Source organism: Alligator sinensis, unplaced genomic scaffold, assembly GCF_000455745.1.
Source record: "Alligator sinensis unplaced genomic scaffold, ASM45574v1 scaffold406_1, whole genome shotgun sequence".
Classification (NCBI taxonomy): domain Eukaryota; kingdom Metazoa; phylum Chordata; order Crocodylia; family Alligatoridae; genus Alligator; species Alligator sinensis.
Window position 1 is genome coordinate 999,060 of NW_005842181.1, and position 13,278 is coordinate 1,012,337.

Sequence of the window (13,278 nt, forward strand, 5' to 3'; positions counted from 1 at the left end):
TCCAAGTCGCTGATGAAGATGTTAAACAGTGTGGGCCTGAGGACCGAGCCCTGGGGTAACCCACTGCTCATGTCTCGCCAGGTTGAGTACAACCCGTCCACCACTACTCTCTGGGTGTGCCCCATCAGCCAATTTTTTACCTATCCAACTATGCAGGCATCAATGCCGCAGTTGCTTAATTTATTGATGAGAATGGGGTGAGAGACAGTGTCAAAGTCCTTCTTAAAGTCTAGAAAGACTACGTCCACAGCGATACCGTCATCCAAGGATTTAGTTACTTGGTCATAAAAGGCAATCAGGTTGGTCTGGCAGGACCTGCCTTTGATGAGCCCATGCTGATTGCCCCTGAGCATGATCTCCCCTGCAGGCCCCCGACAGATGTGCTCCTTGATGATTCTCTCCAAGATCTTCCCAAGCACCAAGGTGAGGCTTACAGGCCTATGGTTACTTGGGTCCTCCTTCCTCCCCTTCTTGAAAATTGGGACCACATTAGCCAGTTTCCAATCCCCCGGCACCTGGCCAGATGACCATGAATGCTCATACAGCCGGGCCAAGGGCTCCGCGATGACCCCTGCGAGCTCCTTCAACACTGTTGGGTGGAGGGCATCTGGACCTGCAGATTTAAAAATGTCTGGCCCTTCCAGAAGATCCCTAACTACATCTGCGCTGACTGAAGGCTTGATAGAGCTATCCCCAAGATTGTCCCTACCTCTGGTAGGTGGGATATCCCGGTCCCTGTTCAAGAAAACAGAGGCAAAGAAACTGTTAAAAATATCAGCTTTCTTGTCTGGCGTGGCCACCAGATTACCGTTTGTGTCCTGCAGGGGCCCTACATTGCCTGGTGCCCTCTTCTTGCTCCCAGTACAAATGCTTTAATTGTTTCTTATGGACCACATCCTATGCCTACAGCTGGGTTACACATAGTTTTCTCACTGACTGTATTGCCTACCAGACTATTCTTCTCATTATTACTTTCTTCTTGTTGTCCATCTTTTTGGCCACTGATATTTCTTTATCCATTGCCATGTTTTTGTTTATCTTATTTTTCCCCCTCCTGGGTGCATCTACATGTGCAATTAATGCAAAGCAATACTCTGGAGCAGTTTGAGCTAGAGTAAACTACTCTTGGGTGCAGCGTCTACATGTGCATCCAGGACAGCAGCAATTTGAGCTGAGGTGGAGCAGGCCCAGGCTGGCAGGGAGCACAGGGGGGCCAGCCCTGGGTTCCAGGTGGTGGCATCAGGTGACAGAGGGGCTGGCTGGGGCATGAGGGTGCTGAATGTATGGAGCCATGTGGCTAGTTGGCAGGCAGGAGTTTGACCCCTGGCTGGCTGGGCTGACCAGGTGCAGTTTATGCTCATGGTCAGCATCTACATCTGTGTTTAATCACAGTAAATTACCTTGGTTAATATAGTACTGATAGTCCCCGACAGTACTATCTTACTGTGGTGTAAATTAGTTTACTGGGGCCTAATACTGTCGCATGGTGATGTTTTGCGCTGCAGTTAATTAGTCTACTTCGCAGTAAAGCACGTGTAGATGCAGTCCCTGTGTTATAAAACCAGGCCTGGAAATCATGAATCTCTTCTAATCTTCTTCCCTTGTTTCTCTGTTGTAAATCTTTTCTTCTTAGTTATTCCATCCTTGACCCAGAGGACTTCCCATAGTGTCACTTATCCCTACCTAAATATAATAAGTGGCTTCTTCCTGCTCCCTTCTGACTCATTTTCAACATTACTTCCTCATCTTGTATCCTTGTTCTTGGCAGACAGCGTACTTAATTAGTCTCTGGATCTTCTCTGATAACAGGCCTGTTGATTCTTCTTAACAAAAATTCCCCAGTCATATGCACATGCTTCTTCCTAGTGTTGATGTGAATCTCTGGTCCATTCCCTTCCATTCTATGTTCATATCTTCCTTTCTGATCTCTCTCACAATCTTGTGTATGTTGTCCTGATTCTTCTTTGGCTCTGGTCCCTGGATATCTCTGTTGTTTCCTGCTTTCTCATTATGGTGCTAGCTCCTCTTCTTTTCTTGCCTGTTTCTCCTCTTCAGTCTCGAGTGCAACAAAGAGACTCCTTAGTTCTATTTCTTCTTAACTAGCTATTTTTTTCTACATCAGGGGTGGGCAATTATTTCAGCTAGAGGGCTACTTAACAAGTTTCAGTGAGCTGTTGAGGGCCGCAAGGGTACACCCTTTGTCAAACTGCTAAGTCTCAATCCAGTTGCCTTGCCCCAGGTTGCTATCTTGGAACTGGAAGTCCTGCCCCCTAGCCCCTGACCTTTGCCACTGGAAGTCCCTCCCCTTGCCCTGGAAGTACTTTTGTGAGGGGGGATTTGCTGTCTTGAAACTGGAAGTCCCACCCTGTCACATGGTCCATGGCATGGTGGCCTATGTGGATTTGGTATAGAATTATCTGCATGGCGTGTGAGTTGTACAGAGTCCAACTGCATGCCTGCTTTGCAGACAGTCTGACCCTATGCAGTATAAATATAGTAGTTTCACTGAATTTAGTTTTTCCACAGCCTTTAGGCTGTTACCTAAATTTTAGCCTCCATGGGTACATTTAAAGGGATAGACAAAATAGGGTTATAGGTCTTTTCCACTTACATTTTCTGTAATTCTGTGAAATTTCTTTTTGTATATTAGCAGTGCTAATACTGGACACTGTCATGATCAGAAATACCCATGTCAATGATTCTGCTCCTTTAGAAATGAGCCACTACTTCTGGCATGTGGTGAACCAAATTATTGATATTTATAAATTATATAAAAATTAACTGGCATACAGGCTAAGCCTAAGTACATCACTCTGCATATCCCTTATAATTCCACCATTTATCAAAATGCTAATAACAAATGACAGTATACAACTTCCTTCTAATTAAACAGTGAGTGATATTTTGGAAAAGCATTGTATGAAAAACAGTTTACATCAAACAAAAATACTGGTTTGGGGAGCCTTACTATTGCTAAGTGACTGCTTTTAACTCTTATTTTCAGTGGAAAGGTTTCATTTGCTCTGTTGCTAGTTGTCCTGGGTGGTGGTTTGGATTCAGATAGCCTATCCTTAAGATGCATTTTTTTCTAGGCAAAATGTAATATAATTTAAAGAAAATTAGCAATTATATCTTCTGAAAATATCATTAGGCAGCTGGAGGCAGAGGAAGAGATTTTCCATTGCTCTCCACACTAAGAAATTTTTCAGCCTAAAATACGTTGGTGGTGGGTTTTGCTTTTTCAGACTTTCCTTCAGAACTATTTGATGCTTAGTCAGCTCAAAAGCATGTCATTTGTATTTGCCTTCAACGTTGTGTGGGATTGTAAATGCCTGAACAGACTTCGCTTTTCTCTCTAAGGCAGACTGTGTACTTTCACATTCTTTACTTTGACTGATTGGCTCTTTTAGATCATGTGAGGCGAGTTGGAATCCTGAGTTGTAGCTTTTGGCACTCCTTTTTCTTTTTAAAGCGCTTGCTCTTTTCAGCTCCCTTGGGCTTGTTCCTGCTCTCCTTTCATTACTCTGATTAGAATCAGGAATAGGCATACACGGGGTTGAAGTGGTGATTTTAACAGGACTGAGATGTTGAAGCAGGTGCCCAGAACTTCAGGATCAAACTTTTATCATCTAAATTCCATATCACCTGAGAGCCAGAAGATGTGCTTACGATTTGATCAGACTACGAGACGTCCCCCATACAGGAGGAGTAGGATTTTAGCACGTCGTCAGCTCCTGAGTAAAATTCAGCAAGGTGAGTGGCAGTTTTGGGCACTTACAAGTTTCTGGTTGGTACAATATCTGTCTGTATGTCAGTGTTTATAAACTAAAAATATATATGGTTAAATTATGACTCTGGCTTGAAATATTAAAGCTGTCAGTGACAGCATTCTCTTGCTGTGCACATTTGCACACACTTATACATACTTACAAAGAACATAAAGATTTATAGCAGTGCACAATCAGTTTCTTAACTATACAGTCCTGTAATCATAAACTTCTAGATAACTTAAATGGTGAACAAGGGACTGAAGTCCATTTTTTCTGGATGCTTGAATATCTTAGTGTCATGATAAGTAAATATTGCTGCATGTAAAAATCTTACGCATGTAATATACTGGATATTCAGAGCAAATGATCAGCCAATTAAAAAAAATGAATACTGGAAAAGAATTTGAATAGGCCTGCTCTGATAAAACTTCTTAGGAAAAAACACTATGTGATTGTCAGAGGATTGCAGAACTTCTGTTATATATCTTTATAGGTAACTGCAGACTTAACTTTTCATTTTTGTTTATAAATTTACTGAAGTAGTCACTGAAAATGTATTGATTTTCTTTTCCTGAAACCTGCAAGGCAAAGGCTAAATAGATATATACTTATTGGCCTCAAATTGTTTGGTCTTTGCGTATATTTTAAAACAAGTCATCATCAGAACTTCGTTAAGCAAAGGTGAGAAACGTAAGTGAAGAAACACAAGTGTAAATATTTTTAGATTGAATGGAAGATCTGTACAGATAGTATCTCTGAGACTTACCATTTTCCAAGGCAGATGAGGACCTACATATGAAGACAGCAAGAAAGTACCATGCATTTTTTCACCTGTGTGAAGAAATAGGGAACATTTTCTTACACAATTTCTGCCTGGTTCCTGTGGGCTTACTCTAAAGCTGTTTCATTCTGCTAAATAAAAATGGGCATAGAGTAGAGTAACATTATATATATTATAGAGGTTGCCATGAGTTTCTGCATATCAGCAGTTAAATGTAATGGCTAATTTCATCTGTTGTTTTGAAGCAAGATTCTCTTGTATTAGTGGCTGTCAAGCTCTGGAGAAAGGTCAAGGATACAATAATGAAAATCTATTACATTTATGAAGGAACAATACATATTTCATTCGCCAGTGTTTGATGAAAGAGATTGTTTCCGTGGCAATTAAGAAAATTCAGTTGTTTGCAGCACAGTCTCAGGAACTTGTGATGTTTGAAGGATACTGATCCTAGCTGCAGTTCATATTTCAGGAAGGATATTATGTCATTCCATATACCCTGTGTAGACTCCTGATTGAATGGAAAGAAAAGGCAGTTTGTCTCCCTTTGAGTTTACTTGAAACTATATTAGATACTGTATAAGAAGCAACTTAACGTTTTCATAAAGACCACTGATTCAGCTTTATAACAAAGAACCCCTTATCTGCCTCTCCCTTTCTCTTTCTGAACCTGTATATGTATCTATAATACTAGGAGAGTGACGGTTGCATAATAAATATACTAATGTAATAAAGGTCTATGCTTTCAAAAGTAGATGGTGATTTTTGGGTGCCCAATTTCAAATACTTAAGTAGAAACCTGATTTGTAGAAAATGCTGTACACCCTCTCTATGAAAATTTACTGTATTCTGATTATAAATTGACCACGGCTATAAATCAGTGATTCTCAACCAGGGAGCTGCCATGAGATGCCATGCAATCTTAGCACTGTTAGGTGTATAAACATAGTTCATGAGAGAAACCCAGCAATTTCAAATAAGAATCCATAGCATAAGAAGAAAAAATTGTGATCTCTACTGGTCTTTCTGAGTTCTTTGCGTTAGAAGATTTTGTGTATTATTTTCCATTATCAAAACATGAGTGAAAACTGAGCTAGCCTGGAGTCTGAGGGGTGCCTGGAGTCTAAAAAGGTGAAGAACAAACTGATATAAATCAACTCCACATTTTCAGGTTAAATTTTAGAAAGATTGGTTTTTCCCTGACTAAGTCAATAACTACAGACAAAGACCCTAAACTGTTCTTGCCTTTACAAAATCCCATAGGAGAATCCAGTGACGAAGGAAAAGATGCAAAGGGTTAAATATATTAATACCACTAAAATAAAAACTGCGCTGGGAAAAAGGAGGCTGAATTTTTATTTCACAGAGAAAAATACTGCAGGTACAAAAGTAGATCCATTTATAGGTTGATCCTGTGTTTAACTCGAATGTAATTTTGACGTTCATATGGAAGGCAAAAAAAGGTAGATGTTTATAACTGGAACAATTTAATAGTTCCCTTTTAAAAAGTGTTAAGTCAAGTACATAAAAAAAAACATAAAACCTGGGGCATCCCAAATCACTAATTACTTTTGAAAATTTAGGTACCCAAATAACTATGTGGAGATGCAACAGCTGAGTAGTTAAATCATGGTCTAGAAATTTGTGTTCTTTGTATCTAGAACAACAGTGCCCTTTTGGCCCACGGGGCCAGATAAGTGTAGTGGGGCAGTCTGTAAGCTAGATCAGCTCTGATCACCAGGATTGGGTCCTATGGCTTGGCACCACTCCCTCCCTTCCCTGAGTGCCAGGAACAAATCCCAGGAGCCTGGTATTGCCCCCTCATACCTCTATATGGCAGGATTAATTCCTGAGGGCCTGGCACCCCCTCCTATCCCAGTATGCCAGAATTGGATCCCAGAGGCCTGGCATCACCTCCTCTTGGCCTCCCACACCAGGATTGGACCCTGGGGTCCAGTGCCACCCGTTTATGGGCCTACACATTGAGATCAGGTACCTGATCCAATATGCAGGGCCTGGGGCTCCCCATGGCTCCAGAAATTTGGTAATGTGGAAAGCTTTCCTGCTGCCAAATTTCTGGACCCCTGGGGAACTCTGTGGGTCAGGTGGCATGGTGCCGCAGGCTGGGGTTTGAACATCCATGATCTAGAACAGGGGCAGGGAAAATATGGGCACTAAGTGCCCATGAATTAATTGTATCCTGAGCAGCCCACTCACTTCGCTGCCACCCTCCTGCACAAGAGGGCCCTGGCCCTGGTCAACGTGCACAGCTTCCCAGTGAAGCCACTGGTGCCACTGCTACAGTCTCCAGGGGACCTGCTTGGTTTTCCTGGCCTCCAATGGCTCCTCCTCATGTCCCTGTTGCAGTGCTTGCTCCAGGCAGCAGGTAGGGAAGCTGCAGCTGGATGGGATCATGGGGCTGGGGCTGGCAGGAGCATGGAGCCTGGGGCCCATGCACAGTGGGTCAAAGGCACACAGCTCAGGTGGGCAGCGTGTGGGGTGTGAGGGAGGATGGAAGGTGTGTGGGGGGCCCCGCACATACCCTCTCCCATAGTGCATAGCCCCCGCTGCTGGTGGCAGCAGCAGGTGGTGAGTCCTAAGACTACTCATGGCATCCACAGATGAAGCTGTGCACCAGCATGCAGCTTCAGTCAGTTCCAGGAGCTAAATGTGGCTGCAAGCTGTGGAGCTAGGCTGGCCCACCTCTATCACGTGTGCTCACGTGCTGCTCCCAGGACTCGGATGCCACCAGGGGGAAGCCCAGTGGCCTGGCCCCACTCCCTGCTGCCATGTGTAGCTCCTGAGACTCCATGGGAAGTGGCGGGGATCCCTGCTCCCTGCTTCCTGGTGGAGTCCAGGAGCTGCACATGGGAGCAGGGAAGGCTGCCAGCTCCATCCTGTGGGGCTTTCCCCTGGTTGTGCACAAGTCCCGAGCACTGCACATAAGCCATGTGATAGAGATGGGCTAGCCTGGCTCCACTCCTTGCTACCATATTCAGCTCCTGGAAGTGGCTGGATCTGTGCATCACATGGCAGTTGCACCTGCATGGACCAAAAGCATCCCAAAGGTCCCATTGCCTGCTGCTGGGGGCTGTACACCATGGGGAGGCCATCACCCTCCTTTACACCTCACAAACCCCATACTCCCCCACAGCTTCCCCACATATACACACCCTATGCCCCACAACTTACCCTACACCCCCCCATATAGCCATACTCCCTCACAAACCCCCCATGTCCCACCATACACACCCACACACTCTCCCCCCCACCCCACACACACAATATAGAAGAGTAAGACTTTATTCTGAACTGTCATGCAATAGCTTCTATATGCACTACTCAAAAAAACATAAACCAGGACAAAATCACAAGTTAGGACAAAATATTTTTAAAATAAAATTAAAATAAGTTATAGTACATGTTTGACTTTTACTATATGATTTGGTTTTTTTCCATTTCCAAGATGGAAATCCTCGTGAGTCCCATCCCTCTCCCCCACCCCTCCCCCCCACACACATACAAAAGGAATACTTCCAGGGGCAAAGGGAGGGACTTCCAGTGGCAAAGGTCAGCAATTAGGGGGCAGGACTTCTGGTCCCAATATAACAACTAGGGGGTGGAGCACCTGTCAAGGGGTGGGACTATCGTTGTGGCCCTCAACAGCTCACCAAAACTCATTTAAGCAGCCGTCCAGACTAAATAATTGTCCATCCCTGATATAGATTATACTGATAGTGTGGCACTAGTCTATTCTCTTTAACCACTTTGCCTCAGTTTTATCATCTGGAAAATGGGGATAATACTTATCTTTCTCACAGGAAATTCTGCATGTTAACATTTGTTCAGAGGTTTAATGATATAAGGTGTTAATGTGTACCTATATTGCTAGAGTTGCTAGGGCTGTATTACTGCTTACCTTCAACCTTTTATAGGAATCAGAATAAATATGCCACTTATTGGTTAAGTGTACCTCCAGTTAGCAATTATAAACACATGAAAGCATATACAAATGAGAACATACCAGTCTGTTTGTCAGTTTGCATGGATATATCTACTCCTTTATGCTTTCGCTTTTAGGAGATGAAATAAATTAGACTGTTATTTCAATTATTGGGAGCATTGTTCATAATTTAGAGAGCTCATTTAAGATACGTGCTTCCATTGGCTAGACATATAATTAAACCAAACTGTGCCATCCAGCCTATAGGGAAACATTGATCAGTTGAGGAAGATCAATTTTGAAAGTGGTTTATAGGTTTTTGTATCAAATGCTTTCTGTCTGTATAAATCCCTCAAAAACATTCCCTTCTTTTTCTGTAATGCCCACAGGAGGTGAAATTATCATATCACTATAAATAATTATATTAGTAATATAAACAACATTATGTCTAGCTTTTGCATCTCAGCTTGTAGATTTTTGTTTATGCTCTGAATAAAATTCTGGTTTTGTTAAATCAATGGGAAAACTTCCACTGACTTCAGAGGGTCCAGGATTTTATTCTCTGGCTCTGCTTTATTTACACTGTAAGCAGTCTCAGGCAGGTCCTTCCTGGATTTTTTTGCGTTGTGCAGCATTGTGGTCATTCGAAGACCTCAACAGCAGATAAGTGTAGCATTCACTACTGGGCAGAAAGCCAGAATTAAGTTTATGCGCTGCTAAGTTCCTACTTAAATCCTATTTTTGGGCCTTATGCTGGTAACTTAGGATCATAGGAAAGTAGGGCTGGAAAGGACTTCACAAGTTCATCTAGTCCAGCCCCCTGTTCGAGGCAGGGTTGTCCCTGACTAAGCCATCCTAGCCAAGTGTCTGTTCACCCCTGGTTTTAAACATTTCCAAAGATGGAAATTCTACAACTTCTCTAAGTAGCCAGTTTCAATGCTTGACCAGTCTTGAACTAGGAAACTTCTTCCTAGGGCTCACGTACGTGCCAGGATTTTTGCCCTTTCTTCATGCGCTACAACTGCATGTTTGTTTGCACGAGCAGGATTTCTGGGCGCTTTAAAAGCCTTTCTTGAGCATTAAACTAAAACTCCTTGGATGTAGTTTAGTTTGGCTTGCTGGAAATTAAAGCGTTGTGCCCATGGATTAATTCCGTGCAAACACAAAGGCACTCAAAGATGTGTAATGAGTGTGGGACCTGGCTTAATTAATTTGAAAACCTTGTACATGTAAACACAGATGCAACGCTGCAAAATAAACCAGTTTAAATTTTATAAACCTATTTAATTTAATGAGGATTAAAACCTGTGGTATGTACAGACATGGATTTTCTCTGCTGAGATCATTGTTCCTACTCCTGTTCCTTATGACCAAGATAAAAACCCATTTCCACCCTCTATTTGCCCTTGAGGTATCTGAGGACTAAAGACTGAAATTAACAAGCATTAAATATTTGAGCCTTGTCTGCATCATCTGTATTTAGCCTACCTTTAGCATTCTGTAAGGAGCATATGGTTTCTTTGGTCTTCCTCTTACTTTTGATGTACTTGTAGAATCCCTTTTTACTGTCTTTTATGTCCCTTTTCAGTTGCATCTCAAATCATGCTTTGGCTTTTGATGTGAGTGAATTTCACCTTATTGATTAGAACAATTAATAATATTTTAAAATTACTCCAGAACGTCTTACTAGAAGGTTATTTGAAAGTGTTCTGGAGATGATGATGCAATACTGAAGACACAGGTTGTTTTCTGTAGCCCAGTTCAGCAGATCTTTATTCCTGCTATTTTCATGCTTTTTTGATTCAAAGATTATAAAACCAGAGTGGACTGTTGTGATCATCTGGCCTGACCTCCTGTCAATAAATTCTTGTATGGGCTACTCTAGACCCTCTCTCATAAAAAACACATCTAATCTTGATTTTAAAATTGCTAATGGTGGCAAATCCATTATGCTTAATTACTTTGCTGAATAGAGAGGATCCAAGCACAGACTTAAGTGTAACACTGCGTTAGGGCCTGTTTGAGTATCCTCTCTACTTCTTCATGTATTTTTTTTTTTCAGTTGTTGGATGGTAAACTAATAGGTACAAGATTGACTTTTACATTAGTAAACACTGGACTTTTTGGCTGTTTGCAGAAGTTAAAAAAAAAAAAAAAAGCGGCACTTTAAACCTGCTGCACCACACCCAGCACATGCCGAGAAGAGGCAGTGCATGCATTGGACTCAGCTTGCCCAACATCTGTATAGATCGGGCACTTTAGTGGGGCTTTTTTGGCACTTTTATCTAATAGCTGATTGAATCAGCTTTAGCTAAAAGCACCAGAAAACCCCACAGAAGCACTCGCCCAATCTATACAGATGCTGCAGAGCCAAGTTAAAGTTACATGCTGCTTCTTTTGATAAAGCATGTTTTTTCTGGTGGGGGTTTAAGGTCTGCAAGCAACCTTTATATCTAGGATTGGTTTTTTTACAGATAGCATGCACAAAAATTCCTGACGGAACAGCATAGGGAGTTATTAGACTTCCCCTTGTACAATATAAATGTGATGCACTAATACAGTGTAATTAAAATTATTCTGAGAGAGGTAGTTAGCCATGTTAGTCTGAAGTTAGGCAGGGTGGCAACAGGGTGATGCTGAATTGCTCTATGAGAAAATTGACATTAGGATGCTACATCCTTGTTGCCACGGCATTATTGATGCAACTTTTTTCATCTTTTTAAAGAGCCTTCTGCTGCAGATTTACTTTTTATTTTCTTTATGGTGTTAGTTAAAAATAAACCAAATGAATCATTCTAAGAATAAACCTCCTTAATCATTTCTACAAGAAAATTACCAAAAGGAAGGTAAATTAAGGAGGCTGTCATTTTAATCAGTTTATACTTAAAGTCCTGAATATTCACTTTCTGTTCACCAACTCCTTGAGGCAGAGTTGTGACCATAGCTTGAGCGTGTACATGGTAATTACGTGTCTGATTTCAAATAGGTATTTTCAAAATGTAATCTTTTGATGATCCCTTTTCCCACATAACACTGTTCCTTTCCACTGAATGGAACACATGCCTCGGCATGAAGGAACAGGGTGTAACATGCTTGTGTATGAAGTTACTTCATGAGAATTCATTAGTGATTACTCATGTTTTCCTTAAATAATGTGGTGACTTAAATAAGGTGGTGACTCTGAAGAGTCAGGTGAGTCAGAAAAGTGTTATGCCTTTCAGAGCTCTATATTAAACAGCAGTTCTTTTTTATTTTCTGTTGAACAGCATGGAAGTAAAACATAATGAATATTTAAGACTGCGTGTTGAAAATATTAAGTTGCAATTATTAAGCACCCAGGGATATTATCATTAGAATGTAGAAATCTGGGTTAAATTTTGCCCTCAGATAGTAATGTTTACCTCTCAGGGAAATCAGTAGGAATTGTCCACGTGTATTTATAGGCAGTATTTGACCCCTGGCTGTTTAGGCCAGTAAAAAAATATAATAGAAAATACAGTAAACTTCTGTTGCCTTTACCTACATTGAGTGATACCTCCTATTGTGATAAGTCAATAATTTCATTAAGCAAGGTATCCTTCCTCTGACTGATATCAAAATATACTGTATGTGTTGAGAGCAACACTTTAGTGCAGCATATAGCAAAGGATTGTAGATTATCATATCCAAAAGATTCATTTTGAATCTTTAACACGTGTGATTGTCTATGTGCATTTATTTTTCTAGTTTGAATAAACCTGAGAGGCATAAACAAACCCAGGTTTTCTACCAAAACACTTGTTCTTCTAGGGAAGGTTTATCTAATGCTTCAGTATTGTGGCTAACTTTTATGTGCAGTCCAGTGAGCTGTAAATATTTTTCAATAAGGCACTTGGATAGCTATGCAGAGGAGTGTGCGTGTCAAGGAGGTTGTTTTTTAAATTTGATATTGTTTAAATTTCCCTTATATTGTTAACATAGGGAGAATGAATGAATGATTCAGTGCCCCTCTACTTGTTATATATATGCTACGATTAACAGCAAACCAGCCATAAAAATGTTCCACATTTAATGTAGAACATTTTTATGGCTGGTTTGTATGGTACCTTAATTTGAATGTGTAGCACATTTGGGGCTGTCCCGGAGCCTCAAACTGGCTCCAGTGCCATCCTGGCACTGGACAGTCTTGGGTCACACAAGACTTTGGACACCTGGCTGTCAACTTGCTGGTGCAAGGGGAGCCTGGGCTCTCTGGTAATTAGGGTGTGATTAGATCTGATTCCCAAATCATGCCTTCTGGGCTGCATCCAGACAAGCAAGGGCATTTGGTTCCCTGGGGAGAGCTAACAGTGGCACACCTTGTGCAGCGGTGTGATCTTGCTGCAGCAGTGGTGCAGCAAGATGATGATCTTGCCACACAGAGCCTCAGCAGTGGAATGCAGTTATGGATGGCCATGCTCCAGCTTTGAGCAACACACACTGCTGCAGCGTGTTCCACTCCACTTTTTTTTTTCCATGAGTTTTTTTGAACCCTGGATATCCTGGGGAGCCACAGGACCTTGCAGCATGGACAGCAACTGAACATGCAGTATGTGGCACTGCAGACATGCCTGTGGCACTGCATACCACATGGCCACATTCATTTGGACATGGCCCTGATGTCCACGTATGTCAAGGCAGGAGGAGCAATTGTCAGGATTGGTAATCAGATCAAATAGTGCTTTTAAATGAATGGGTGCATGAAACATGCTTAGTACAGATGGAATCGTTGTTAAATTTAGCTGCCAAATTCCAGCAAGTTCCTGCTG

At 41.8% G+C, this 13,278-nt stretch overlaps 1 protein-coding gene across 5 annotated transcripts in view; it reads left to right on the forward strand.

Moving 5' to 3' along the window:
* STARD13 (StAR related lipid transfer domain containing 13) overlaps positions 1–13,278 on the forward strand; it is a 499,481-nt gene that overhangs the window by 330,148 nt on the left and 156,055 nt on the right. The window contains exon 1 of one of the 5 annotated variants that reach the window (XM_006026185.3): positions 3,073–3,753. The exons of the other annotated variants lie outside the window; for them this stretch is intronic. Within the exon in view, the coding sequence (XP_006026247.1) occupies positions 3,585–3,753 (169 nt within the window). The 5' untranslated portion in view covers positions 3,073–3,584. Of the gene's footprint in view, positions 1–3,072; positions 3,754–13,278 lie in introns of those variants that run through there. 5 annotated transcript variants of the gene reach the window in all.